General features: G+C 44.7%; 1 protein-coding gene across 4 annotated transcripts in view; it reads left to right on the plus strand.

The window, feature by feature from the left end:
* DENND1A (DENN domain containing 1A) overlaps window positions 1–22769 on the plus strand; it is a 2718319-nt gene that overhangs the window by 963697 nt on the left and 1731853 nt on the right. For all 4 annotated transcript variants that reach the window (XM_069609457.1, XM_069609459.1, XM_069609458.1 and 1 more), the window contains exon 9: window positions 5370–5480. In XM_069609457.1, the coding sequence (XP_069465558.1) occupies window positions 5370–5480 (111 nt within the window). The remainder of the gene's footprint in view (window positions 1–5369; window positions 5481–22769) is intronic.

Raw genomic sequence — 22769 nt, forward strand, 5'->3', positions numbered from 1 at the left:
ATGACAGGGGTATGAATGAACCCTGGTCACCCTCTCTTGGTCCCCAGCGCATGGCTGGGGACTGCCACATAACCCCCCTTCAATAGCTGCCCTCCCAAACCGAGAGAGCAGAAGCACTCCTAGGCAGACCCAACATCCTAGAGAGGAAAAGTAAATGTTCCACTTTAACCTTAGTCAACTTCATACACATGCCAATTGGTAGCATTTGTTGTGATACTATTACACACCAAAGTGAGGTGCTCCCTAGGCTCCAGAGACCTGCACCTTTTACAATGCTGCCAGTTTTAGCTTTCCGACCAAAGATTTTCCAGTCTGTGACACAAAGATACTAATTCATTGTTTCCTGGCATAGTGTTGCCTTTCTGGATATACTGTGTTGCTAATTTACCACACACTAGTACTCTCTGAATATTCAGACGGTGTAAACAGCTTAACAAGTATTTTCTCAGCACACAGTTGACAAAAGAAGAGCCCAATTCTGCGCACAGGGAACACTAGCAAGAAATAGAAATTGAGGTTTGGCTTCGAAGATGGTGGACAGGCTAGAAGAAGGCTAGGTTTGACGTCCTAAGCACAACATGAAGCTGGGTGAATCTATCAACAGCAACCAATCCATACCATGCCCTAATTACAGGACATTGGTTCGCCATTCACGAAAAGCCCAACCTCACTGGAGGAGGGGTAGGAGTACTGTACAACCAAGAACCAAGATGCCCCAGTTAATGATTGTGGGTTGCTGGTGGAAGTAGTGACAGGCGGTTGCAGTGTGTTGGAAGCAAGAGGGGGTGAAAGGACTGGAGGTGGAGGTGCTATAGAGGAGGAAGTGCTAATATTAGGAGGTGAAGGTGGCACACTGGAGGAGGAAAAGACAACAGGTGGAAACAAGAAGGCTCTGGCGGGCGAGGTCGGCCCTGGGCAGGATTAAAAGGCAAGAAGAGGAATGTGAGCCAAGCAAGAAGGCTACAGGAGGAACCATCGGGGTGACCAAGTGTTGCAAGCCCTACGTTTGATCCAAGTTGATGGTGACTTTTATTTGTTGAATCTTGAAGATCAATCAAACTTGCATAGATCAGTGACATACATTAACGTTGTTCTTGGATTCATAAAGTTTAAAATGGTTGAATTTGACCCATTCTAGCTGCCTCTGTATTATATTTACAATATAAACATACACAATGTGTCCACAAGCACAACATACCTGGTTGCACTGGTTCACCAGTTAAGGGTTTGGAGCTGCTATACATGTTGTACATGATTGGAGTTCTTGAACTTACTTTTAATGCGTGGGTTTTGCTCTATGAATTGTATAACAGTTCACATTATGGTGTGTATGTTTTATGAGTTCAATTTTGTATTTGAAATGATCCTGAAAAGATGATTTATGTTATTATGAACATATGAGGAAAATGTCTGGTATTGTAACCTATTTTCCTCAAAGATATTTTCAATTTGCATGAGGCTGTGAGTTGTCATGTTGAGAGTAAATTAAGGTTATGTCTGGGATCAGGCACATGTCATTTGCTCAGAGTAGAAATGGGAAACCAAAAGCACCTGTTCGATCAGCATTCCCTTTAAGGGTGGTCATTTTATGGCATCCAAAAATGTACGCACACGCAGTGCAAATGGAGACGCTTAATTTGAAGGGCAAATTCTGTGTGTACCTAAGCAAACTCACAAGGGTTATTGATTCCATATTCTAAGCCCCTTTGCCCATTATATTAAAATGTACAACGTTCTTCTTACTTTGACGGTGCCTGTATGAGGTCCTCTGCCTCTGAACCAAAATCTCCCCCATGCGTCCCTCATGACAGTGGCGGCACGTTGATATCTGAAGTAGAGCCAAAGGACATCATGGCGGTGTGAGGGTGTAGGAGAAAGAGACAGACATATGGATGGTACATTGCTTGGTAAAGACTTTTATTAACAACAAAAATGTGAGGTGAGTTGGAGGAAATCCTAATTAACCCTACCTCTAAGAGGTGTTTCCCTGCATCAATAAAACTAGCTAATGAAACTGCCTGTGTCATAATGTCCAAAGTAAAGTTTGCCGTCCTGTGTCCAAATCCTAACCTATCCCTCATAAGCTACACTTAATATAAGGTGAAAAGGGAAATGTCTCTTGGCTGTCGGCCTGCAGCCCAGCTTTGCAGTTCAAAGCAAAAGATCCAAAATGGTGTAGAAAAGCAAAGAAAAGTTCCACAATACTCAAGGGGTTGATTCCCTTTCCCTGGAGTTATTCCAGCATTATTCAAGTTTGTTTCTGTGTCTTTGATGTTCACGATAAGCCTCTCTTTAGTTGGCAGACCAGGCTACCAGGCCCTGCAACAAGGAAGAATGGTGTGAATGCCTTTGGCAAGCAGTCTGAGGGCCCCAGACCCTCTGTGGGCAGACCCTGCCCCCAGGTGCTGCAATGGCGAAGAGAAGCCTGGTTCTCTCTCCCAAGCTGTAGTAAGGGTCCCCAACCCATTCTCTCAATTGCTACGGGTCCCAGACCCTGTCCTCAGTACCCCTCTCAGGTACTGTGACGAGGAAGAATAGCCTGGTTCTCTCTCCCAAGCTGTAGTAAGGGTCCCCAACCCATTCTCTCCATTGCTACGGGTCCCAGACCCTGTCCTCAGTACCCCTCTCAGCTACTGTGACAAGGAAGAATAGCCTGGTTCTCTCTCCCAAGCTGTAGTAAGGGTCCCCAACCCATTCTCTCAATTGCTACGGGTCCCAGACCCTGTCCTCAGTACCCCTCTCAGCTACTGTGACGAGGAAGAATAGCCTGGTTCTCTCTCCCGAGCTGTAGTAAGGGTCCCTGACCCATTCTCTCAATTGCTACGGATCCCAGACCCTGTCCTCAGTACCCCTCTCAGCTACTGTGACGAGGAAGAATAGCCTGGTTCTCTCTCCTGAGCTGTAGTAAGGGTCCCCAACCCATTCTCTCAATTTCTACGGGTCCCAGACCCTGTCCTCAGTACCCCTCTCAGGTACTGTGACGAGGAAGAATAGCCTGGTTCTCTCTCCCGAGCTGTGTTGAGGGTCCTGATCCTTTCGGTTACTGCAACGTTGAAGAACATCCTGATTCTCTTTCCCAAGCTGTGTCGAGGGTCCCCAACCCCTCCTCTTGACGCACTCTACTGCCAAGTTGGGTGCTCAACGTTCTTGGATTCCCAGTTTTCTCTCTCTGTCTTCACTCCCACCCACAGCCCTGGCATACTCTCCTGCCAAGGTCTCCGAGTGTCACTGGCACACACCGGCTTCGTATTCCTCTTGGTTAAAGTTTGGGGTGGACTTCCCCAGCATGAGTCCCAGACCCCCTTCACTTGGTTTTCACAACATTCTCTTTGTTTAATCTCTCTCCGATCCACAACCTTGGTTAATTCTCCTCCCAAGGTCTGTGATTGCCGATTCTATATGTAAAGCTTGTGTTCCCCTTTAATACTGGCCATGGTATGCTTTCATATTATTGGTCCCAGGCCCCCTTCGCTTGGTTATTCACAATGTTCTCTTTGTTTAATCTCTCTCTGATCCACAGCCTTGGTTTACTCTCTTGCCAAGATCTGTGGGTGCCGCTTGTATCTCTAAAGCTGGTATTCCACTTTATTATTGGTCGGGGTATACCGTCCTCATATGGGTCCCAGACCCCCTTCACTACATCAAACTGCCCTGATGAGTATTCTTTCTGTTCTTTGCTTCAGCCCCCTTCTGCTCTCTGGGTCTTCCCAACCAAGGAATTAGCCAACCTTGTACCTGTAGGGTCTTGGCCGTCACCCTCTGGGTCTTCACCGGTCTCCCAGGAGCTTTAGCAGTATCTCCAGTGCACCAGACATTCTCTGGACTTCCGTGCATCTCCCCTGCAGCTTGCTGGTGGGTTTGTTGCACTTCAACAGCTATGGTCACCAGAAAGTATCTTCCCTCTCCTCAGGTCTGCCTTCTGTGTCTCGGGCCCTCGGCAAGTGTGTTTCCCTCCTGGACACCGTCTGTGCCTCTGCACAGTGGGACTGCCCAGGCTTTGCCAAGCTCTTGTTCCATGCAGAGCCGTGAATGGAGACACCATTGTTCTCTTCCCTCTCTGCCTTTGAATGACTGCTGACTAAAATGATGACTCCAAATGCCAGAGCGTGTGCATTCGTTCTTGTCAGTGATCTTCATTACTTGTGGCCTCCGCCTCGTCCAAGTAGTTCTTGCCTGAGATATACTACAACAAAATATGGGATTAGTAGGTATTGTGGAATTGGAGGGGTTTCAGGGAAGGGTGGGAGGGTGAACGGGTAATGTGTTCTCCCGAGATGGTCAGTACTCTCAATGGGGACCTCCCTCCACATGAGATCCTCCTGCTGAGCAACACCCCCAAGTGGGACTATCGGGTAGCAACCTCACCTCCCTGGCCTCATGGAAAGGGGCTCCCCCATCTAAAGCAGTGGTGATACCTCGGGATTCGTCACAGTGGCCACAGCACCCATAATACTGCATTTTTATTGCATATTAGCAACCTCAACTGGGCTTGAAGAAATTGAATACGTAGCACAGGTGAAGCTGCTCAGTTGGACAATTTGTGTATTTAAAAAGAAATATAATTTTTTGGCTGAGTTGATCATTAAAATCTGTTTCGAAGATCTCGAGAGCCTATCAATTTCCTAAAATGTAAGCATTGATAAGTATCTGCACTTTGGGTTAGATGATTCTCTATTTTAGGACTTCAAATAAGATTCTGAAGGAGTATTTTGCTCCTTATTCTTAAGGAGTAAAACGATTTTTGTAGTGACTTAAAGGGCAATTCCTATAATCTTTGGGGGTATATTTTGAGACTAGTACAGATGTTTTTTTATCCATAAAACAAATTATCTTTTGTAATCCATATTTCCTTGCAACTAGTAATTCATGTAAATTAAAAGATGCATTTTTTACCTTAAAGGTCATCTACAGATCAGGCAGAGCTATCCATGCAGCTGCGTGGATAGACGAGGCCAGGCTACTTTATCTGTCTTGTTGCCTATGTTTTTTGTTGGGGTTTATTTTCACGCCCTATTTAATGTTGTTGCATGGATTTGCCCACTTTTTGAAAATAAAAGTGGCTGTTAGGCGTTTTACCTACAGGGCCGGTCTCATACCTGCAAAGGGGATGTTCCCCTTCAAGATTGCGTCTGTGCGTGCATATGTGTGTGTGTGTGACTTTCATTTTAGAATGTAGAGAGATGTGAATGTGTGCGGGCAGGGGTGGGTGTGTGTGTGTGTGTGTGTGTGTGTCACTTTCATTTTGCAGGTGAGAGAGCACTGTGCATGTATGCCCATGTTTTTGCATGAAGACTGTTTTTTAGGACAATACTTCCATAAGAATTGAGTGGTTTTGTGATTTGAAAGAATTCACTGTGCTTCTCTTTCAGAGAAATCTAACCGAGTATTTTGTGGCTGTCGATGTGAATAACATGCTGCACGTCTACGCAAGCATGCTCTATGAGCGGCGCATCCTGATCTGCTCCAGTAAACTGAGCACGGTAAGTACATCAAGCACGGACATTTGCTCGGTAGTGTCCTCCTTCTAAATGCTCATCCAGGATAAGAATGCTTGCCAAGTGGAAGCCCTGGCGGTGCAGGCTTCAGACGCGAAGCATTGTTCACATTTCTAAGACCTTTCCACTGTGCTCTAGTCTAGAACATCCAGCAACATTGATGACTTTTGACTCTACAACCATTGGCTGTTGAAGCTTCAGTTTCTGCCTTTTTTGATGTTATGTTATAAAGGTTCTTACACCCCGCACTGTGTGTGAACTGTGTGGTTTCCTGGCACTTTGGCAGATCTGTAAAGCAAGGGGGGGCAGGGTAAATTAGTATGACTGAGCGGGAGAAAGAAACACGAAAGGGAGTCCTGTCTAAAGAAACAAAGTTGATTGCAATTTAATTATATGCAAAAGGAATTTAAAGTGTATCTGCTCCTCTATTGTAGCATAATTTATGCATATCCAAAGGATAAGTGTACAGGCAAAGGGGGAGGTAGTCCATGCACTCAAAAGATTAAATAGAATAGAAACTGAGAGTAATTTTTAATTTTTCACTTCTCAGACATTCAACAAAAGCTGGATTTATGAATTCCAGTAAGTAAGGCAGCCATTGCATAAAAACAGTTATACAACTATTCCGCATTACAAAAAGAGGATGCTGCATTGAAAACTTTTGCGGCACATGTGTAACAAACTTAGGTGAGTGGATACATAAAGATGCCGTGTAATGGCCTTTACAAAGAGAAAGGTACACATACAGGCTCAAAATATTTACACATTTATCACAAACATATATAAACAACATGAACCATTGTTGCTCTAAGCACAGAACCTTGGAAAGGTCTGACAAAAGCCAGGCTAGAGGGTGACCAAAGTGGATCGACGTCCTTGACATAAATCAAACCCAAAATTTGTAAAAGGGGCGGGGGGACCTAGTAACCCAAGGTTGCAGGGTCCCTGGACGTTTCGGCTAAACAGTGGGTCACAGCCTTCTTCTTGGAGCCAAGGTATGGGAACCCCTATGGAGGATAAAAGGGGATGATGGTTAATATACCGTATATCATGCTTGAGTGCAATGTATAGTGCAACGGAGTATTAAAATGGTAAGATACTAAAAAGCAAACAGATTAAAAAGGAAACTCTGGTAAACTCATATAAGTGGTCAAGAACTGACCTTGCTCTGGACTAAAACCTGAATGTTTTCCGGATGTCTATCTTAGTCATAGTTCCACTAGACACTTACAAAGATGTAAGTGGTTAAATTCTCACATCATGCGGCTGTGGGGGGCGGGGAAAGGAAAAGAAAAAGAAAAATACACCTGGGTAAGTGTGAGCACCAGAATATGAAATAATGCAGAAAAAAATGCAGGTAGCTCCACTAGGAAGCTAGTTACCTTATGGGGATCCTGGATTACCAAGAGTGTCAACAGGACTGGGAGACCAGGCTGGGTACGACCCAGGATGAATCAAGTCTACAGAGAAAACATATAGAACAGAAACCCCAATGTGTAGTAGGTAAGGGCAGGAAATACGAGCATTGGCAAGTAAGGGCAGGAAATGCGAGCGTTAGCAAGGTCTGGACTCGCAGAGGGACAGAGTAATTACCTTGTATTGGCTGGAGACTCCAGCCGTGTGTGTCCGCGAGGGCATCGCTGTACCGAATGAAGCTGGTAGCACAACGCAATGCGGCGCATGTGCAGTGCTATAAGTCGCTGCTCCCCGGCACATTAACAGAGCTGCGCATGTGCAAAACTAAGGAGCACTGGTACCCTGCACATGCAGCAGCCCTTGCGACTAATTTGAAGGCTCGGGGCTATCCCAGAAAGCTCCTCAGAGATACACAGAAAAGAGCGAGATTCACACCCAGAGAAGTACTTTTGACACCTAAAATTCAAGACACCCAACAAGAAACCACTATGGCATGTGTCACTACCTTTGGCCCCAACACTACCAAACTTAAAGGGGCCATACATAAATTTTGGCCATTGATACAGCTCAGCCTTCCACAGGAACCACTACCTAGGATGGCACTAAAAAGATCCAAGAATCTCAGAGACATGCTTACACATGCCAGAATGACTAAAACCAACACTCGTTCTGCATTGTGGAATCTGAGAGAGATCAACGGCCACCACCCGTGCGGCAACTGTTCAGCATGTAACCAAACCAAAAAAATGAATTCATTCATGATTAACGACAAGGAATGGAAACTAAAAAATTTTACTAATTGCAAGACCTGCAACGTAATTTACATTATAGAATGCCCCTGCAAATTACGCTATGTGGGACAAACATCGAGGCCAGTTCATAAAAGAATTGTTGAACATTGTTCCAGAATTCGCTGCAAAACTATGACAGCCCCTCTTGTGGCCCATTTTCTTGAACTGCAACATGGCCCAGACAGTTTCAAATGGTGGGTGGCGGACAAAGTCTTCAGCACCCACAACATCACCAACTCTCTCAATTTCAAAGAGAAGTGGTGGATATACAAACTACAATCTACAACTCTGGGGCTAAATGAAATTGAGCCACCATACCAGTATTAGCTTTTCCCTCATTAAGGTCTCCCATGAACATTGTTCCTTTTATTAACCCCAAGCGCAGCCCACAGCATTATTATGCATACGGGACTCTCTAGCACTTTTTCCTTCTTGTTATGTAATGCCACTTTTTCCTTCGTGTTTTTCTTGTTAATTTATGCCCCTTTACTTCTTGCAGTGCGTTATACCGCCACCTAGGATGGTCCGACAGTAATTTTGTGTTCTCTGTCACCTTGCACACTTGGGCTGTGGGGCAGTCCCTTTGACAGGCCCCTCCTTGATTTACATAGGTTGTTACCTCCGCTCCCGCGCTGGGCACGGCGCCTCCTAGAACCGTGATTCACTCTCATCTCCAGGCCCCTCCGACAACAGTTTCAGTTGTCACAGCATTACCCTGCCCCCGCCGCACATGCGCAGGGGACCAGCATTCTTCAGTTTTGCACCGCTATTGCGCCGTGGAACAGCGGCTTCTGTTTCGGCCACTCTGTCCCCGCCGCGCATGTGCAGGGTACCAGTGCTCCTTAGTTTTGCACATGCGCAGCTCTGTTAATGTGCCGGGGAGCAGCGACTTATAGCACTGCACATGCGCCGCATTGCGTTGTGCTACCAGCTTCATTCGGTACAGCGATGCCCTCGCGGACACACACGGCTGGAGTCTCCAGCCAATACAAGGTAATTACTCTGTCCCTCTGCGAGTCCAGACCTTGCTAACGCTCGCATTTCCTGCCCTTACTTGCCAATGCTCGTATTTCCTGCCCTTACCTACTACACATTGGGGTTTCTGTTCTATATGTTTTCTCTGTAGACTTGATTCATCCTGGGTCGTACCCAGCCTGGTCTCCCAGTCCTGTTGACACTCTTGGTAATCCAGGATCCCCATAAGGTAACTAGCTTCCTAGTGGAGCTACCTGCATTTTTTTCTGCATTATTTCATATTCTGGTGCTCACAGTTACCCAGGTGTATTTTTCTTTTTCTTTTCCTTTCCCCGCCCCCCACAGCCGCATGATGTGAGAATTTAACCACTTACATCTTTGTAAGTGTCTAGTGGAACTATGACTAAGATAGACATCCGGAAAACATTCAGGTTTTAGTCCAGAGCAAGGTCAGTTCTTGACCACTTATATGAGTTTACCAGAGTTTCCTTTTTAATCTGTTTGCTTTTTAGTATCTTACCATTTTAATACTCCGTTGCACTATACATTGCACTCAAGCATGATATACGGTATATTAACCATCATCCCCTTTTATCCTCCATAGGGGTTCCCATACCTTGGCTCCAAGAAGAAGGCTGTGACCCACTGTTTAGCCGAAACGTCCAGGGACCCTGCAACCTTGGGTTACTAGGTCCCCCCGCCCCTTTTACAAATTTTGGGTTCGATTTATGTCAAGGACGTCGATCCACTTTGGTCACCCTCTAGCCTGGCTTTTGTCAGACCTTTCCAAGGTTCTGTGCTTAGAGCAACAATGGTTCATGTTGTTTATATATGTTTGTGATAAATGTGTAAATATTTTGAGCCTGTATGTGTACCTTTCTCTTTGTAAAGGCCATTACACGGCATCTTTATGTATCCACTCACCTAAGTTTGTTACACATGTGCCGCAAAAGTTTTCAATGCAGCATCTTCTTTTTGTAATGCGGAATAGTTGTATAACTGTTTTTATGCAATGGCTGCCTTACTTACTGGAATTCATAAATCCAGCTTTTGTTGAATGTCTGAGAAGTGAAAAATTAAAAATTACTCTCAGTTTCTATTCTATTTAATCTTTTGAGTGCATGGACTACCTCCCCCTTTGCCTGTACACTTATCCTTTGGATATGCATAAATTATGCTACAATAGAGGAGCAGATACACTTTAAATTCCTTTTGCATATAATTAAATTGCAATCAACTTTGTTTCTTTAGACAGGACTCCCTTTCGTGTTTCTTTCTATTGATAGCCCTTTGTCCTGTGCTATAATTTGGGGCTTTCCCTCCTGTATCCCTTTGAGCGGGAGAAAGAGCAAGAGAGCTGTGATGTGCTTTTGGCAGCTTCAGTTCAGTTGACACGTTCGCTGAGCATAGGTGTTATTTTTCAGTTGGTTGCCTTCATGTGCTCTTGGGTGAGACTGTGCGTGGTTTGTTTAGTTGTTGTGGTGTAGTGAAGTGTGTGCAGTGTGTTGTGCAGTAGAGTTATGGGTTGTGTTTAGTTCAGAGTTTGAGAGCTGTATGCAGAAGGGTGAGTTTTAGTAGGGTTGGTTGGTGGCAATACCCTTTCCTACCTCTGCTGTTTTGACGAACTGTGGTCCATATCCCTTCCCCTGTCGTACATTCTGCTACAATAGGTCTGATCCTTTGCTGCACTTCACGAAAGTAAATTGTGAGTAAAATCCAATGCGTACCTGTCTTTGCCTCGTTTATACATGCTCAACTTTTGACTTAAGCAATAATACCCGAGTCAGAGTGCTCCACAGGCCAGTAACTGGCCAGTACCCAATTTCAAGCCATCACTTGGGCCATGGTGCCGATGAGGACTGATGAATTCAGCCAACAAGTGTGGCATGGCAGTAAGCTCTCCGGCACGTCATCCAGTGGTGCCAATAACTTTAACTTTAGTTATGTAAAAAAATACTAAATCAGATGACTGCCTGGAAAAACTACATGTAGCCCCTTCTCTATTTCTTTGGCAGCTATGAGTTGGATGAGGGAGGGAGGAAGAACAATGACAGTGTGAGGCAGGGTAGTGGGGGTGCAGTTCTGAAGTGGGGATTTGGCAGGGAGTCGGAAAAGGTAGTGGGGTTCTGGGGCAAGACAGAGGGAAGAAGGCTCGGCGAGGGAGACACCAGCAGTCAAGAGCAAACTCAGGCTTCTGTTGGATGATTCAGCTCATGTTGCCCGTGGTTGGCTGGCCCCTTCTCACAGGTGCTAGTTAGGCTTCTGGAATTAGCCAGCTCTCAAATCAAGTCCAGTTTGTTGTATAAAGCATTGATATGCCACCTAAGATGGACCTCCTGTTATTAGATTATGATGCATCTACAGGAGAGCCGATAAGACACCTATCAGAATACAATAAGAGTGGGAAGTGGGAAAAAAGAAGCCAGGTTGGTGGGAGTACTGTACTGTAGAAAGGTCATCTGGGCCTTGCCTCCTCTCCAGGTGAGATGTAAGGGAGTCATAGGGTGAGAAACAGGATAACAAATGGCACCGGAGGAAACGGCTTGTGTGGAAACTGATGAATGCCTTAATCCAGCCCAGAAGACTCTAATAAGACCAACATTGCCGTGTTTTGAATAAAGGAAACCGCTGTACCGCAGGGGTCATCAATAGTTTTTATTCTGCAGGGGGGAGAGAATCACAGGTGATGGTAGCACCCCAAGATCTGCTGAATAAAGGACTGGCCACCTCTCCACCAGAAAGCAGCCCTCTCGTTTACTGACAGCGACTATCAAGCTCAGTGCCACTAGACCCTAATAATAACTGTTTTTAGGGAGCATTCAGATGTTTACATCCTGACAGAGTTATTAAGGTTCAGCCTGAGATTTTGGATATGGCACACAATCATCTACTTATATGATTAGTCTGGATGTTTCCAAGTCCTTTTTTAGATAAAGGATTGTGGTGTACCAGCAAAATACATGGCACATAACATGGTTTTATCTTTTTTTATTATTAGTAAATAGGAGTCAGTTGAGAAGCATGCCTGTAGGAATTTGAGAATTGTCTACAACCAAACCTGAAGTTACTCCCAGGAAATATTCCAAGCAAAAGGTAACAGGATGGGTCACTCACACAGAATGAAGTGGGTGCATTTTACTGAGCTCTGCCAGTGTGGGTGGCTGGACTCCATGCCATGGTTAAACCCACTGAGCACGACAGTTAACTCATTAGAAACCACCTTTCGGCTGTTGCTTCTCACTGGAGAAAACCTAAACAGCCCAGTTTCTTCACACACAGGTCCATTAAAGATGAGTTACTAAGCCTCTAAATCGTGAAGCAAATGAACCAGCTGGGAAGCACAACGTGGTTCTGTCTTTGCTCCCATTAGACAAAGTTGCATCACTTCTTTTTGGCAGTCACAGTGCTTATCTTTTAACACTCTGTATCAGAAAGTCCTTTTAGCTTTGGTTACCAGGAGAATGGCTTCCTTCACCTGGTATCTTGATTATACAGTTCCACACAACCAGGGGGAATGACTCCCTTGCCCTGGCCTTGGTTACCAGGAGAACGAGTCTCTTCCCCTGGTATCTTGATTTTACAGTTCCACACGACCAGGAAGAATGAGTCCCTTACCATGGTCTCTCTTCACTTGGTTGCACAGTTCAAGACCACCAGGGGGAATGCCTCCCTTCCCCTGGCCTCTCTTTTCCTTTGGTTTCACAATTCAACCCTATCAGTCTTTCACTTTGAGGGTCCCAGACCCAGGCCACTCTGTTCTTGGACTTGGGCAGACTTGGTTCACTCTCCTGCCAAGTACTTCCACGAGGAAGATGACTTGTGCTTCTCTTTTTTGTTGATGCAGGTCCCAGACCAGAGTTTCTTTACTGCTGTATTCTGGCAGACCTAGTTCACTCTCCTGCGAGGTACTGCCACAAAGATGACAACTTGTGTTACTCTTCTCTTGTGGGTGCAGTCAAAGCCCCGTATTTCTCTTCTGATATGCTTGGCTTTCTTAAAGTTTGTTTTTACTCCAGGGGTTCCCTTCTTGCTGCTGCTCTGTGGGTCTTGACTTTCTATCTCTTTCCACAACACTGTGCCTTCAGAGTCTCTGCCGGTGTGTTCCGGTCGGCCTTGTGCTCTTCGTTCTTCACTTTTGGGCTTTCGTGGCTTTCTTTGCCTTCAGACACACTACTACGGTTCTGCCGTCTTTGGCCACTCGCCGTCGGTCTGTTTCCATGCAACCGAGCAGTCGCTCTTCTCCACCGGTCTAGAGGTCGGCTCTACCAGCTTCCAAGTCGGTCCTTCCACGTCTGACCATGTAGGGACATCTCTGTCTTCTCGCCAGCATCCTGGGCCAGCAGCCTCTTCTGTTGTCCATGCCACACCGCTTCATTTTTATCGTAAGCAGACACAGAAAACTAGATTGTTCATTCAAGCTCTCCCTATTGCTCTTCCTTGTTCCGCATCTCCTCCTCGTCCCAGTAGTAGGTATCCCTTGGGTAGTCCCTGCTCTTCCTGGTCTCCGTGGTTGTTATGTTTTTGGACTTACAGACATACATGGAAGTATGGCATACGGAGTTGGGTTTTATGTGATAGGAAGGTATATAGGGTGTGGGTGGAGGGTTGGCATACCGTGTTCTCCCTAGATGTCTGTCCTTGACCCCAGAGGGGGAGTCTCTTCCCATGAGATCCTCCTGCTGTGCGCCACATGCAGGGAGCATATTGGGTAGCGGCCTCACCCCCCTGGCCTCATGGGAAGGGGCTTTCCCTTGGGGAGAACTGATGACATCTAGGGATTCGTTCCATACCATTCCCCTAATGCTGCTGGGTTGCTTGTTCCCTTACGTTTCTGTGTTGAACACTAACATGGAAGGGTTGAAGATCAAGAAAACAGCATATTACCCTCGGGTTGGTGTCTTTTCTAAGCCTTAGGCATGTAAGGAGTGAATGGTCTGTAATTGGTTAAAACTGCCTACCCGTGAGGTAATATTTGAAGTATTCTATGGTCCATTTTATCGCTAAAGCTTCCAATTCAATGGTGGCATAATTTCTCTCCCGTGGGAACAGACCGACTGATATAAAGCACAGGATGCACCACCCCATCATATTCTTGTGGTAAAACTGCTCCTATCCCCACTTGGAAACATCTGTTTGAAGCAAAAACTCCTTGTTATAGTTGGGGACTTTTAAGACTGGCGTCCTGCATAGAATTGACTTTAGGGTATCAAAACAGTCCTGATCTTCTTTTTGCCATCGTAATTTCTGAGGTCTGGCATTCTTTCACTTATCAGTCAAAAAGGAGGTCATGGCTGAATAACTAGGGATGAACCTCCAGTAGTAATCGGTAAATCCTAGGAAAGCCCTCAAATTCGTTTTAGTCTGGTACTGGTGTTTCTTGAACAGCCTGGATTTCCTCTGACTGCGGTTGAATCAACCCGTTTCCCACAAAGAAACCAAAATATTTTACTGCTGAATGGGTTAAGTGGCATTTCTTGAGGTTGGCAGTTAGGCCAGCACGTCTCAGGGCTCTAGTAACTTTATACAGATGGAGCATATCTTCTTCCCAGGTTTTGCTTTGATTGACAATAATATCCAGATTAGCGTGACAAAAGCTGCATTAGGAGCCCAAATGGAAGGAACTTAAAATGAAATAGTTTTCTAGGGATGGAGAATGCTATTTTTTCCTTGTCCTCTGGGTTTAATGACACCTGCCAATAGCCCTTGGTGAGATCAATCGTGGAGAGATAGACAGCCAAGCCCAGTCAATTAATAAAATGAATCCAGGACCACAGACTTTGTGATGGTGTGGCCAGCATTTTCTCCACATCTTGGAGAACTATTTATTATCAGACTGCAGGGATCCAATACAATTTGAGATTAATGACTTTTCCACCACGGGGAATGCACATATGATGGTAAATCCCAGGCTCACAGCCAAACACATCCGTGAATTTATCCAAGAGATCTTGGATATCTTGTTGTTGGGATGTTGGAAGGTCTAATGGTTCTAAGTTGGACCCACCTGTCGAACTCTGACAAGAGACTGGTCGCTACCACCGAGGAAGATTCCACTGGGTCCTCTTTCCACTCCTTTAAGAGGTTAACATGGTATATCTGAGTCTTACATCTTCTATCTGGTTGGGAGATGCGATAGTTACAGGGGCCAGTCTGTTCTAATGCCTCATAAGGTCTTTGCCAGCAAGATAGCATTTTATGCTCAGAAGTAGGGAGTAGTACTAGGACCTTCTGTTTAATGGAAAAAGATTGAGTGACCATTTTGTCATATTGGGGTTTTTGGTGTTCTTGGGTCTTAGCTAGTTGAGCATGGACTATATTTCTTACCACAGCCACGTGCTCTTTAATCTGTTGTGTGGTTTAGGACAGTGGTAAGGTAGCCTCCTCCCTTTCTTCCCAGGTTTCCTGTACCATGTCTAAAATATCCCTGGGATCACGTCCATAAAGGAGTTCGAAAGGTGAAAAGCAGAGGGAAGCTTGGGGAGCCTTTCTGATTGCAAACAGGGCCCAAGGGATCATCATGTCTCAATTCTTTCCATCAGCTTCTACTAACCATTTAAGAACACATTTGAGTGTTTTATTAAAGTGCTCAACCAGACTGTCTGTCTGAGAATGGTATATGGAGGTCCTTAAAGTTTTAATTTGAAGGATTTCTTTGACCTCCGCCATCATTTTGCTCATGAAGGTTAATCCCTGGTCCGTTGGTATTTCTTTTGGGAAACCCACTCATGACAAAAAATAGATTAGGTGTTTTAGAACTTGGTGCAAGGTCTTACTTTACATAGTAAAGGCCTCAGGATAATGTCTAGCATAGACTAGTATAACTAGGATATACTTGCTCCCGAGTTTTGATGGTCCTAATCGTCCCGCAATATCCATTGCTATTCAGGAGAAGGGTACGTATATGATTGGTAGAGGTTGTAAAGGTGCTTCAGGAGGGTTATGTGGGCTGTCTTTTGACAAAAAAAGCACATTGTGACAAGGTTTTTGATGTCAGCTTATACTCCCAGCCAATAGAATCGGCTCACTACTTGTCCCTGGGTTTTTGCTGTTCCTAAATGTCCCGTAAAGTGAGTTGGGCATGGGCGTTTTCTAAAACAACCTTGTAGTGGCTTCTGGGGACTACTAGTTGGGATCGAGGGGTTCCTTTACTGGTGGTATCTCCACTGTATAATAATCCCTGTTTCAAGAAATAAAATGGACCATTTTAAGTTCTGCCTTTCTCCTCAGAGATGGCTTTGAGGAAAGCTTCAGCCAACACAGGGTCATTGCGTTGTGCAAACACTAAATCTGCTATTATCTCAGATTCCCCCTCCTCAATATTGTGCTTTGGTATTTTTATTTATTTATATCGTGCCGGAGACGCAGGCATGGGTGCGGTTACATAGAGACAAAAGACAACAAGTCATTTACGTGACATCCGGACTATTAGATTAAGTAGCACCTATTGTTTTACTTGAATAGATTTGTTTTTAGTTTTTTCCTGAAAGTCGTAAAGTTTTCTTCCAGTCTTAGTGAACTCCATAGGCGGTTCCAAATTTGAGCTGCTCTTGTGGGAAAAGAGCATCCCCGTCCGTTTGCTCTTTTGGCTCCAGAGCATACAATAAGGTCTTGTGCGTCCGATCTTATAGAACGACCCAGGCAGTAAAGGGTAATCTGTTTTTTCAGATATGCAGGAGCTAGACCAAATATAAATGATGTACCATGGTCATGGTTTTAAAGGCGATTCTGTCCTTTAGGGCTAGCCAGTGGAGAGCCTTCCTGTCAGCTGTGATATGCTCCCTTCTGGCCTTCTTTCTGATGATTCTAACTGCATTGTTTTGTATGATTTGACATCAAGCTATACTACCCTTGCTAGCACCGATCAGTAAGGCATTGCCATAGTCTAATCTAGATTGGATCGTAGCCCTTGCAATGGTTGCGCAGTTATTTTCACTGAGGTAGGGTCTAATACATTTTAACAGTCCCAGATAGTACTGACAATTTTTGTTCAGGTAAGAGACATGTGCTTCGTCCCCCAGCTATGCTTCCTGGTATATACCCAGGGCATTTACTTTCCCTGACACCCTGATTTTAAACGATGAGTATTTTTGGCTTAGCTTAGACCTTGCTTGGTGGGAGCCAAAAATCATCAGTTCGCTTTTTCTCCCATTTAGACATAGCCAGTTTACTTTCATCCAGGCCTCCATGATGTTATGTATGCTTGCCACCTTAATGTTATCTGTGTCATGACAACCACTCCGCTCTAGCACCAGCTGAGTGCCATCTGCATAGTTGATCAAATAGGCTTGTATGTTGTTAAGGACAGTGCAGAGACACCGAATGTACAGGGAGGATTGATCGCCCCAGTGTATTTGGGAGCTTCCTTCTGCTAGAAAAGAGATCACCCACCCGGTTGCTTCTTTAGAGCAGCCTCCCGAGTGTTCTAAGGCCCATTTGAGTTCTTGGTGATCCAACAAATAAAAGGCGGCAGATAGCTCCAATAGAGCAGCATGCCGGTGTTGCCTTTGTCCATGATGTCAAGCATATGAGTTTGGAGGTCCAGCAGAGCGGTTTCCGTGCTATGTGACCTTCTAAAACCCGATTGCTGTTTATGGAGGATGTTGTTAACTTCAACAAATGCTTGAAGTTGGAGAGTTGCCGCCTTGTCAAAAATCTTCTGCAGAAAATTGCAGTTGGTTATGGGGCAGAGATTGCTAGGATCCTTCTGGTCCAGTCCTGTTTTTTTTTTTACCAGCGGTGTGACTGTGAATGTTTTAATACCCTCTGAGACCTTACCGTCTGTGAAGGATGTCTTAACCAATCTTGTGAAGAGAGGTGTAAAGATGTCGTTATTTTCTAAAATCAGTTTGGGGGCAGTATGTTCTCTGAGCATGCTGTTTGTCTCATAGTGGATAGAAGTGTTTTCATATCCTCTATGGAGACAGGGCTCAACTTAAATGTATTAGCTACTTTCGGGGTGCATTCTGTTTTTGTGGGATTAACTTCATCGTGCAAAGCCACATGAGTGGAACTTATTACCTCTCTAGCCTTCTCGATTTTATTACGGAAGGCCTGCTGCACATTTTCACAGTCTCCTTGTGGGGGTTGAAAGGGAGGCGACAGTGATTGGGTTTTTCTACTGATTTAGGTCTACGTTTGGGTCTGGCTCTTGATCAGCCTCCCTAAAACCTTTAGTCCCTCTCATTGTGGAATCTAGCTCATGTACTTCCAGAGGTTTGGAGATTAGCGCATTCTCTGGAATTTCTTGAGCTATCTTCTCCTTGGTTTTTACATGATAAGCATGTTTACCGTTCTGGAGAAAGATCTTAATATCTCCTCTATAGTCTGAGTCCACCACCCCGCCCATTACGTCCAATCTGTGCTTCCACGTGAGCTCCGACTTGTAGACCAATCCGGTGTTTGTACCCTTGGGAGCTGCTAAGACTAGATCAGTGGGTATGAGTTGTCACACTCCAGGTTCTATAGTTATATCATGGCAGCTGCCGCGGTCACACCCTATAGACTCCATACTAGCAATAGAGGGGTTAGATGGTCGGTCACTTTGTTTTGTGAATTTTAGGGTCCCCCAGTTTGTGTTATCTAGGTCAGATCCCATTTCAAACACCATATGCAAGGGTGCAGGAGCAGGAGACGGACACACAGGTGGCATAGTGAATAGTATAGACATTTATTGCCAAGAAAATAAAGAGATAACCTAACTTTCTCTATCTCTAAAAGGGGTTTCTCTGCCTCAACTAAAACACTAAGGTTTCTCTCAGAATGTCTGTGTAAATCAATAGTCCACTGCCCTGTGTCAAAAACCCTACCTCTGTCCCTTACATTTAAAAATAAACAAAAGATAAAGTAGACCTTCTTGGTCCAGAAGAATAACTCCCTTTTTCTGGACTGGGGATGAAAATTCACTTCCAGGCTTTGACTTCTTCTTAGAGGCATGACTCCCTTCCCTGGGTCAAAATTGTCCTCCAACACAAAAGACAAAGTTCCAGCACTTCTCTTTGGCAGGCACACTGCTTCCCTTTTAACACTCTGTATCAGAAAGTCTTTTCAGCTATGGTTACCAAGAGAATGGCTCCCTTCTCCTGGAATATTGATTTTACAGTTCAACACAACCAAGGAGAATGACCTCCTTCCCATGGCCTTCGTTACCCAGAGAATTAGTCCCTTCTCCTGTTATCTTGACTTGAGAGGTCGATACAACTAGGGGTAATGACTCCCTTCCCCTGGTCTCTTTTCACTTGGTTGTAAAGTTCAACACCACCAGGGGGAATGACTCCATTCCCCTGGCCTCTCTTTCACTCTGGTTTCACAATTCAACCCTATCAGCCTTTCACTTTGAGAGTCCCAGACCCAGGCTTCCCCACCTCCAGACTTGGGCAAGACTTCATTCACTCTCCTGCAAAGTACTGTCACAAGGAAGATGGTTTGTACTTCTCTTGTGGGTGCGTGCTTTCTCAACTCTTTTGGTTTGGCAGAACTGGTTCACTATCCTGCCAGGTACTGCCATGAAGAAGATGACTTGTAAGGATCTTCTTGTTTCCCTTCTTGCCCCTGCTCTGTGAGTCTTGACTTTCTATATTTTTCTACAACACTCTGGTGCTCCCTCCAACTATCCTGACAACCCCAGTCCCTTCAGGGTCTCCGCTGGCATGTTTCCGGTCAGCCTCAGGCACTCCGTTCTTCTCTTTCAGGCTTTTGGTGGCTTTACTTGTCTTCTGATGCGCTACAGTGGCTCTGCAATCTTTGGGCCCTCTCTGTCTGTCCGTTTCCATGTGACTGCACATTCCAGCTTCTCTGCAGGTCTAGAGGTCGGCTCTGCCAGCTTCCAAGTTGGCCCTTCCACGTTGGATCATCTAGGGACGTCTTCACTTTCTCGCCAGCGTCCCGGTCAGCAGCGTCTTCTGTTGTCCATGCCACACTGCTTCCCCACTCGCGGCTCCTCCATGGATGGCTTGACAAAGTGGTAAATTCTTCTTTTGTTTTTATCGTAAGCGGGCACAGAAGGCTGGACTGTTCATTCAAGTTCTCCCTATTGCTCTTCCTTGTTCGGCACCTCCTCCTTGTCCCCGCGCTTATTAAGTAGATCTCCCTTAGGTAGTCCCTGCTCTTCCTCATCTCAGTGATTAATACGCTTTACAAACTTGCAGACATGCATGGAAGTATGGGATATGGAGTTAGGTTTTATGGGATAGTATAGGGTGTGGGTGGAGGGTTGGAATACAGCATTCTCCCTAGATGTCTATCCTTAACCCGAGATGGGAGTCTCTCCCCATGAGATCCTTCTTCTATGCACCACCCCCAGGGGGACTATCGGGTAGCAGCCTCACCTCCCTGGCCTCATGGGAAGGGGCTCCCCCTTGGGGAGAAGTGCCAACATCTAGGGATTCGTCACAACTTCCTCAGGCAGTGATGAGATGAAGCATTACAACTTACACAGCCCCTCCTGCAGATACCCTGTTATCTGTGCCTGTCTGCACTAGTTTTTCTCAGAAAGGCATGTATTGGATGTTGAACTCCCCCGCACATTGCGATCTTCAAGGTTTAAATGGTGCACTGTGTTCAGTGGGACAGGGGTCAGGGCAGTGAAACTGGAGAGCAAGGAAAACCCCCCAAAAACAGCCCACCCTGTTAGTGTGCTCTCAGGAAGGCAGGAGGGGTTGGTTAGGTTTCACTCATTGTTTGTGCAGTCCAGTTGAAGCTTGATATGTCAGGTCAGTCCCTTTACAAGATCAGTGGTAGCACAATCATCAACATACATCTCTAAGGCAGGGGTCCCCAACATTTTGTGCACAATGAGCAAAATGTGCACATCAAATGAAATGGTGAGCAACATCCGTTTTTTGACTGACATATCTGCGCTCAGTTGGCGGACAAATGATTACAACGCAAATTAGAAATGTCGCTAGACCATGTGCAATTCTAGAAAAGAAAATTTGAAAAGCCTTTAACTTCATTTGACATTAAGTGGTTGTTTACAGAAATTGTTGAGGAAATTGAGTAGTCAGTAGAAAATGTTTTAACACATTGATTCAAGTTGTTCAAAAATATTGTCGCACTGCATTTAACATTACCAGGGGTTTCAGGTTCTCGAGCAAAATATCTTTATGAAATGTAGTGCAAATATTTGGACACTGAAATTGGTCACAAGTGGAACACTGATTTTCAGGTGTACTTTGGGGCTCTGCCCAGGGATTTTCTGGGACATTCTAGTGGCAAATGGTGCCCTCCTAAGCATACACAATCCACAAGACTGTTCCACAGTCATCGATTACTGTATTGTGGATTGTTTTTTCTTCAGGAATGTTATGAAAGTTTGCATTTCTGTTTGAACAAAGAGTGAACACTATGCTCAAGTTAATTTTTAAATGGCTGTCGTAGGAACTACGAAGATGATTTCCAACAGCCAGAGCGGCTGGTTGCCGATGCCTAAGCTCAACAAGGAGGCATTGGAAATATTTACTAAATCACGAGCAATTAAGATATTCTCTTAAAACTGTTAAATAGTTTGGAGGCCACAAAGGAATGTATCAGTTTGAGTCTTTGGTTGAAACTATCTGGGACAGAGCTATTGACAAACGGCATCCCCAAGTTCAGGAGGTCCAGGTCATAGAAAGGGATGCCCCATGGTTCGATGCAGAATGTAGACTCTTAAAATGAAAATTCAACCACGATTTAATGAGTGGTGTGTACACGGCTGGTCAGATGTATAGTTTCAAAATGGCACATAAAAATTGCCAAAATACAAAAAGACAGTATTTATTGGAAACAATGGGAGTTTTTTTCAAAGGACACCAAACTGTTTTATGTTTAATGCAGTTGTCAAGACAGAAAGTATGCCATCTGTTTGGACAAGTAGTCTTTGGCCCACTAGCCCCCCTCCATTATAATCCAGTTTCCTCACTGGACATTGCCAGTAAGATATTCTCCAAATGTTTGTTGCTCAGACTGGAGGAGTGGACTCAAAGTAACAATATCTTGAAGGCCCCTGAAACAGGTTCCAGGAGACGGCTTAGTACAGTGTACCACTCTTCACTCTGAGCACCAACATGGAGAAATAGGGCAAGGTGAAGGGAGTGAGATTATTTTATATCTTTTTTTCAGATTTGGAGAAAACATTTGATTTGATTGATAGTAACATAGTGTGACATGATTTACATCTTATTGGGGTCTCTAATGTTTTATTAAATCTTATCCAACTGTGATATGCAGACATCTCAGCGTGTCCGATATACAAGATCGGGGAATTATACATTGTTTTCCGCACCAATAAAGGTGAAAAGCAGGGATGTCAGTTGGCCCCAATGTATTCCGTTTAGACATTGATTCTAGTACTTCTCTTAGGAAAGTTAATCCACCCTTTCTGAAAGTTACATTTTATAGCATGCTTCTTTATGCCGAAGACACAGCTATTTTAGACTTAAGCCCGGCAGATCTTCAACAGGGCCTGCTGAACACAAATTACTATTTTCGGAACTATACTTTCTAATTAAGTATGATAAAAACAAAAATGATGTTCGGGAAAAGTGTGAAACCTTGTAGCTAGTGTTTAAATTAATGTAGAGATGAGGGGGCAATCTCATTTTTTATTGAGCCTACTCTTCTCAAAAAGCGGTGCTTGGGTCAATCATTTTTAGAAGACGTGTGAAAGGGCATCATTAATGATTGAAGGGCTTTTTACATTTTCTTTTCAAGTTTGGGGCATTCTGATTGGACAAGTGCCTGTAGGTATACAAGGCAAAGGTTTGTTCCATGATTTTTATGGCAGCGAAATCTAGGATGGTTCAAACTGTCATGGTCATGTCCTGGAGGGGTTGCAAAATAAATTAATGTGCCAAAAAGCATAGCAGGTCTCCCTGTAGATAGACCTGGTATCACCTTATAAGCTGAATCAGGGGTGTATAGTTTGAAGGTGTCGGGCCAGTTAAGATTTTTTAATTATTTTTTTAAAGCACATCTGGGATTTTCTGCTAATCATATAGTTGTGGTATGGGGGGGGAGGTTGTAAGGCACTATCGATTTGGATAGGTGGTGGGCTATAACTAAGTTGGGCATATTAAGTAAGCTCAAAATAGCTCTTAAAGCAAGAGCTTGTCCG

The sequence above is a fragment of the Ambystoma mexicanum genome, chromosome 8, assembly GCF_040938575.1.
Source record: "Ambystoma mexicanum isolate Mex_15411 chromosome 8, UKY_AmexF1_1, whole genome shotgun sequence".
Taxonomy (NCBI): Eukaryota; Metazoa; Chordata; class Amphibia; order Caudata; family Ambystomatidae; genus Ambystoma; species Ambystoma mexicanum.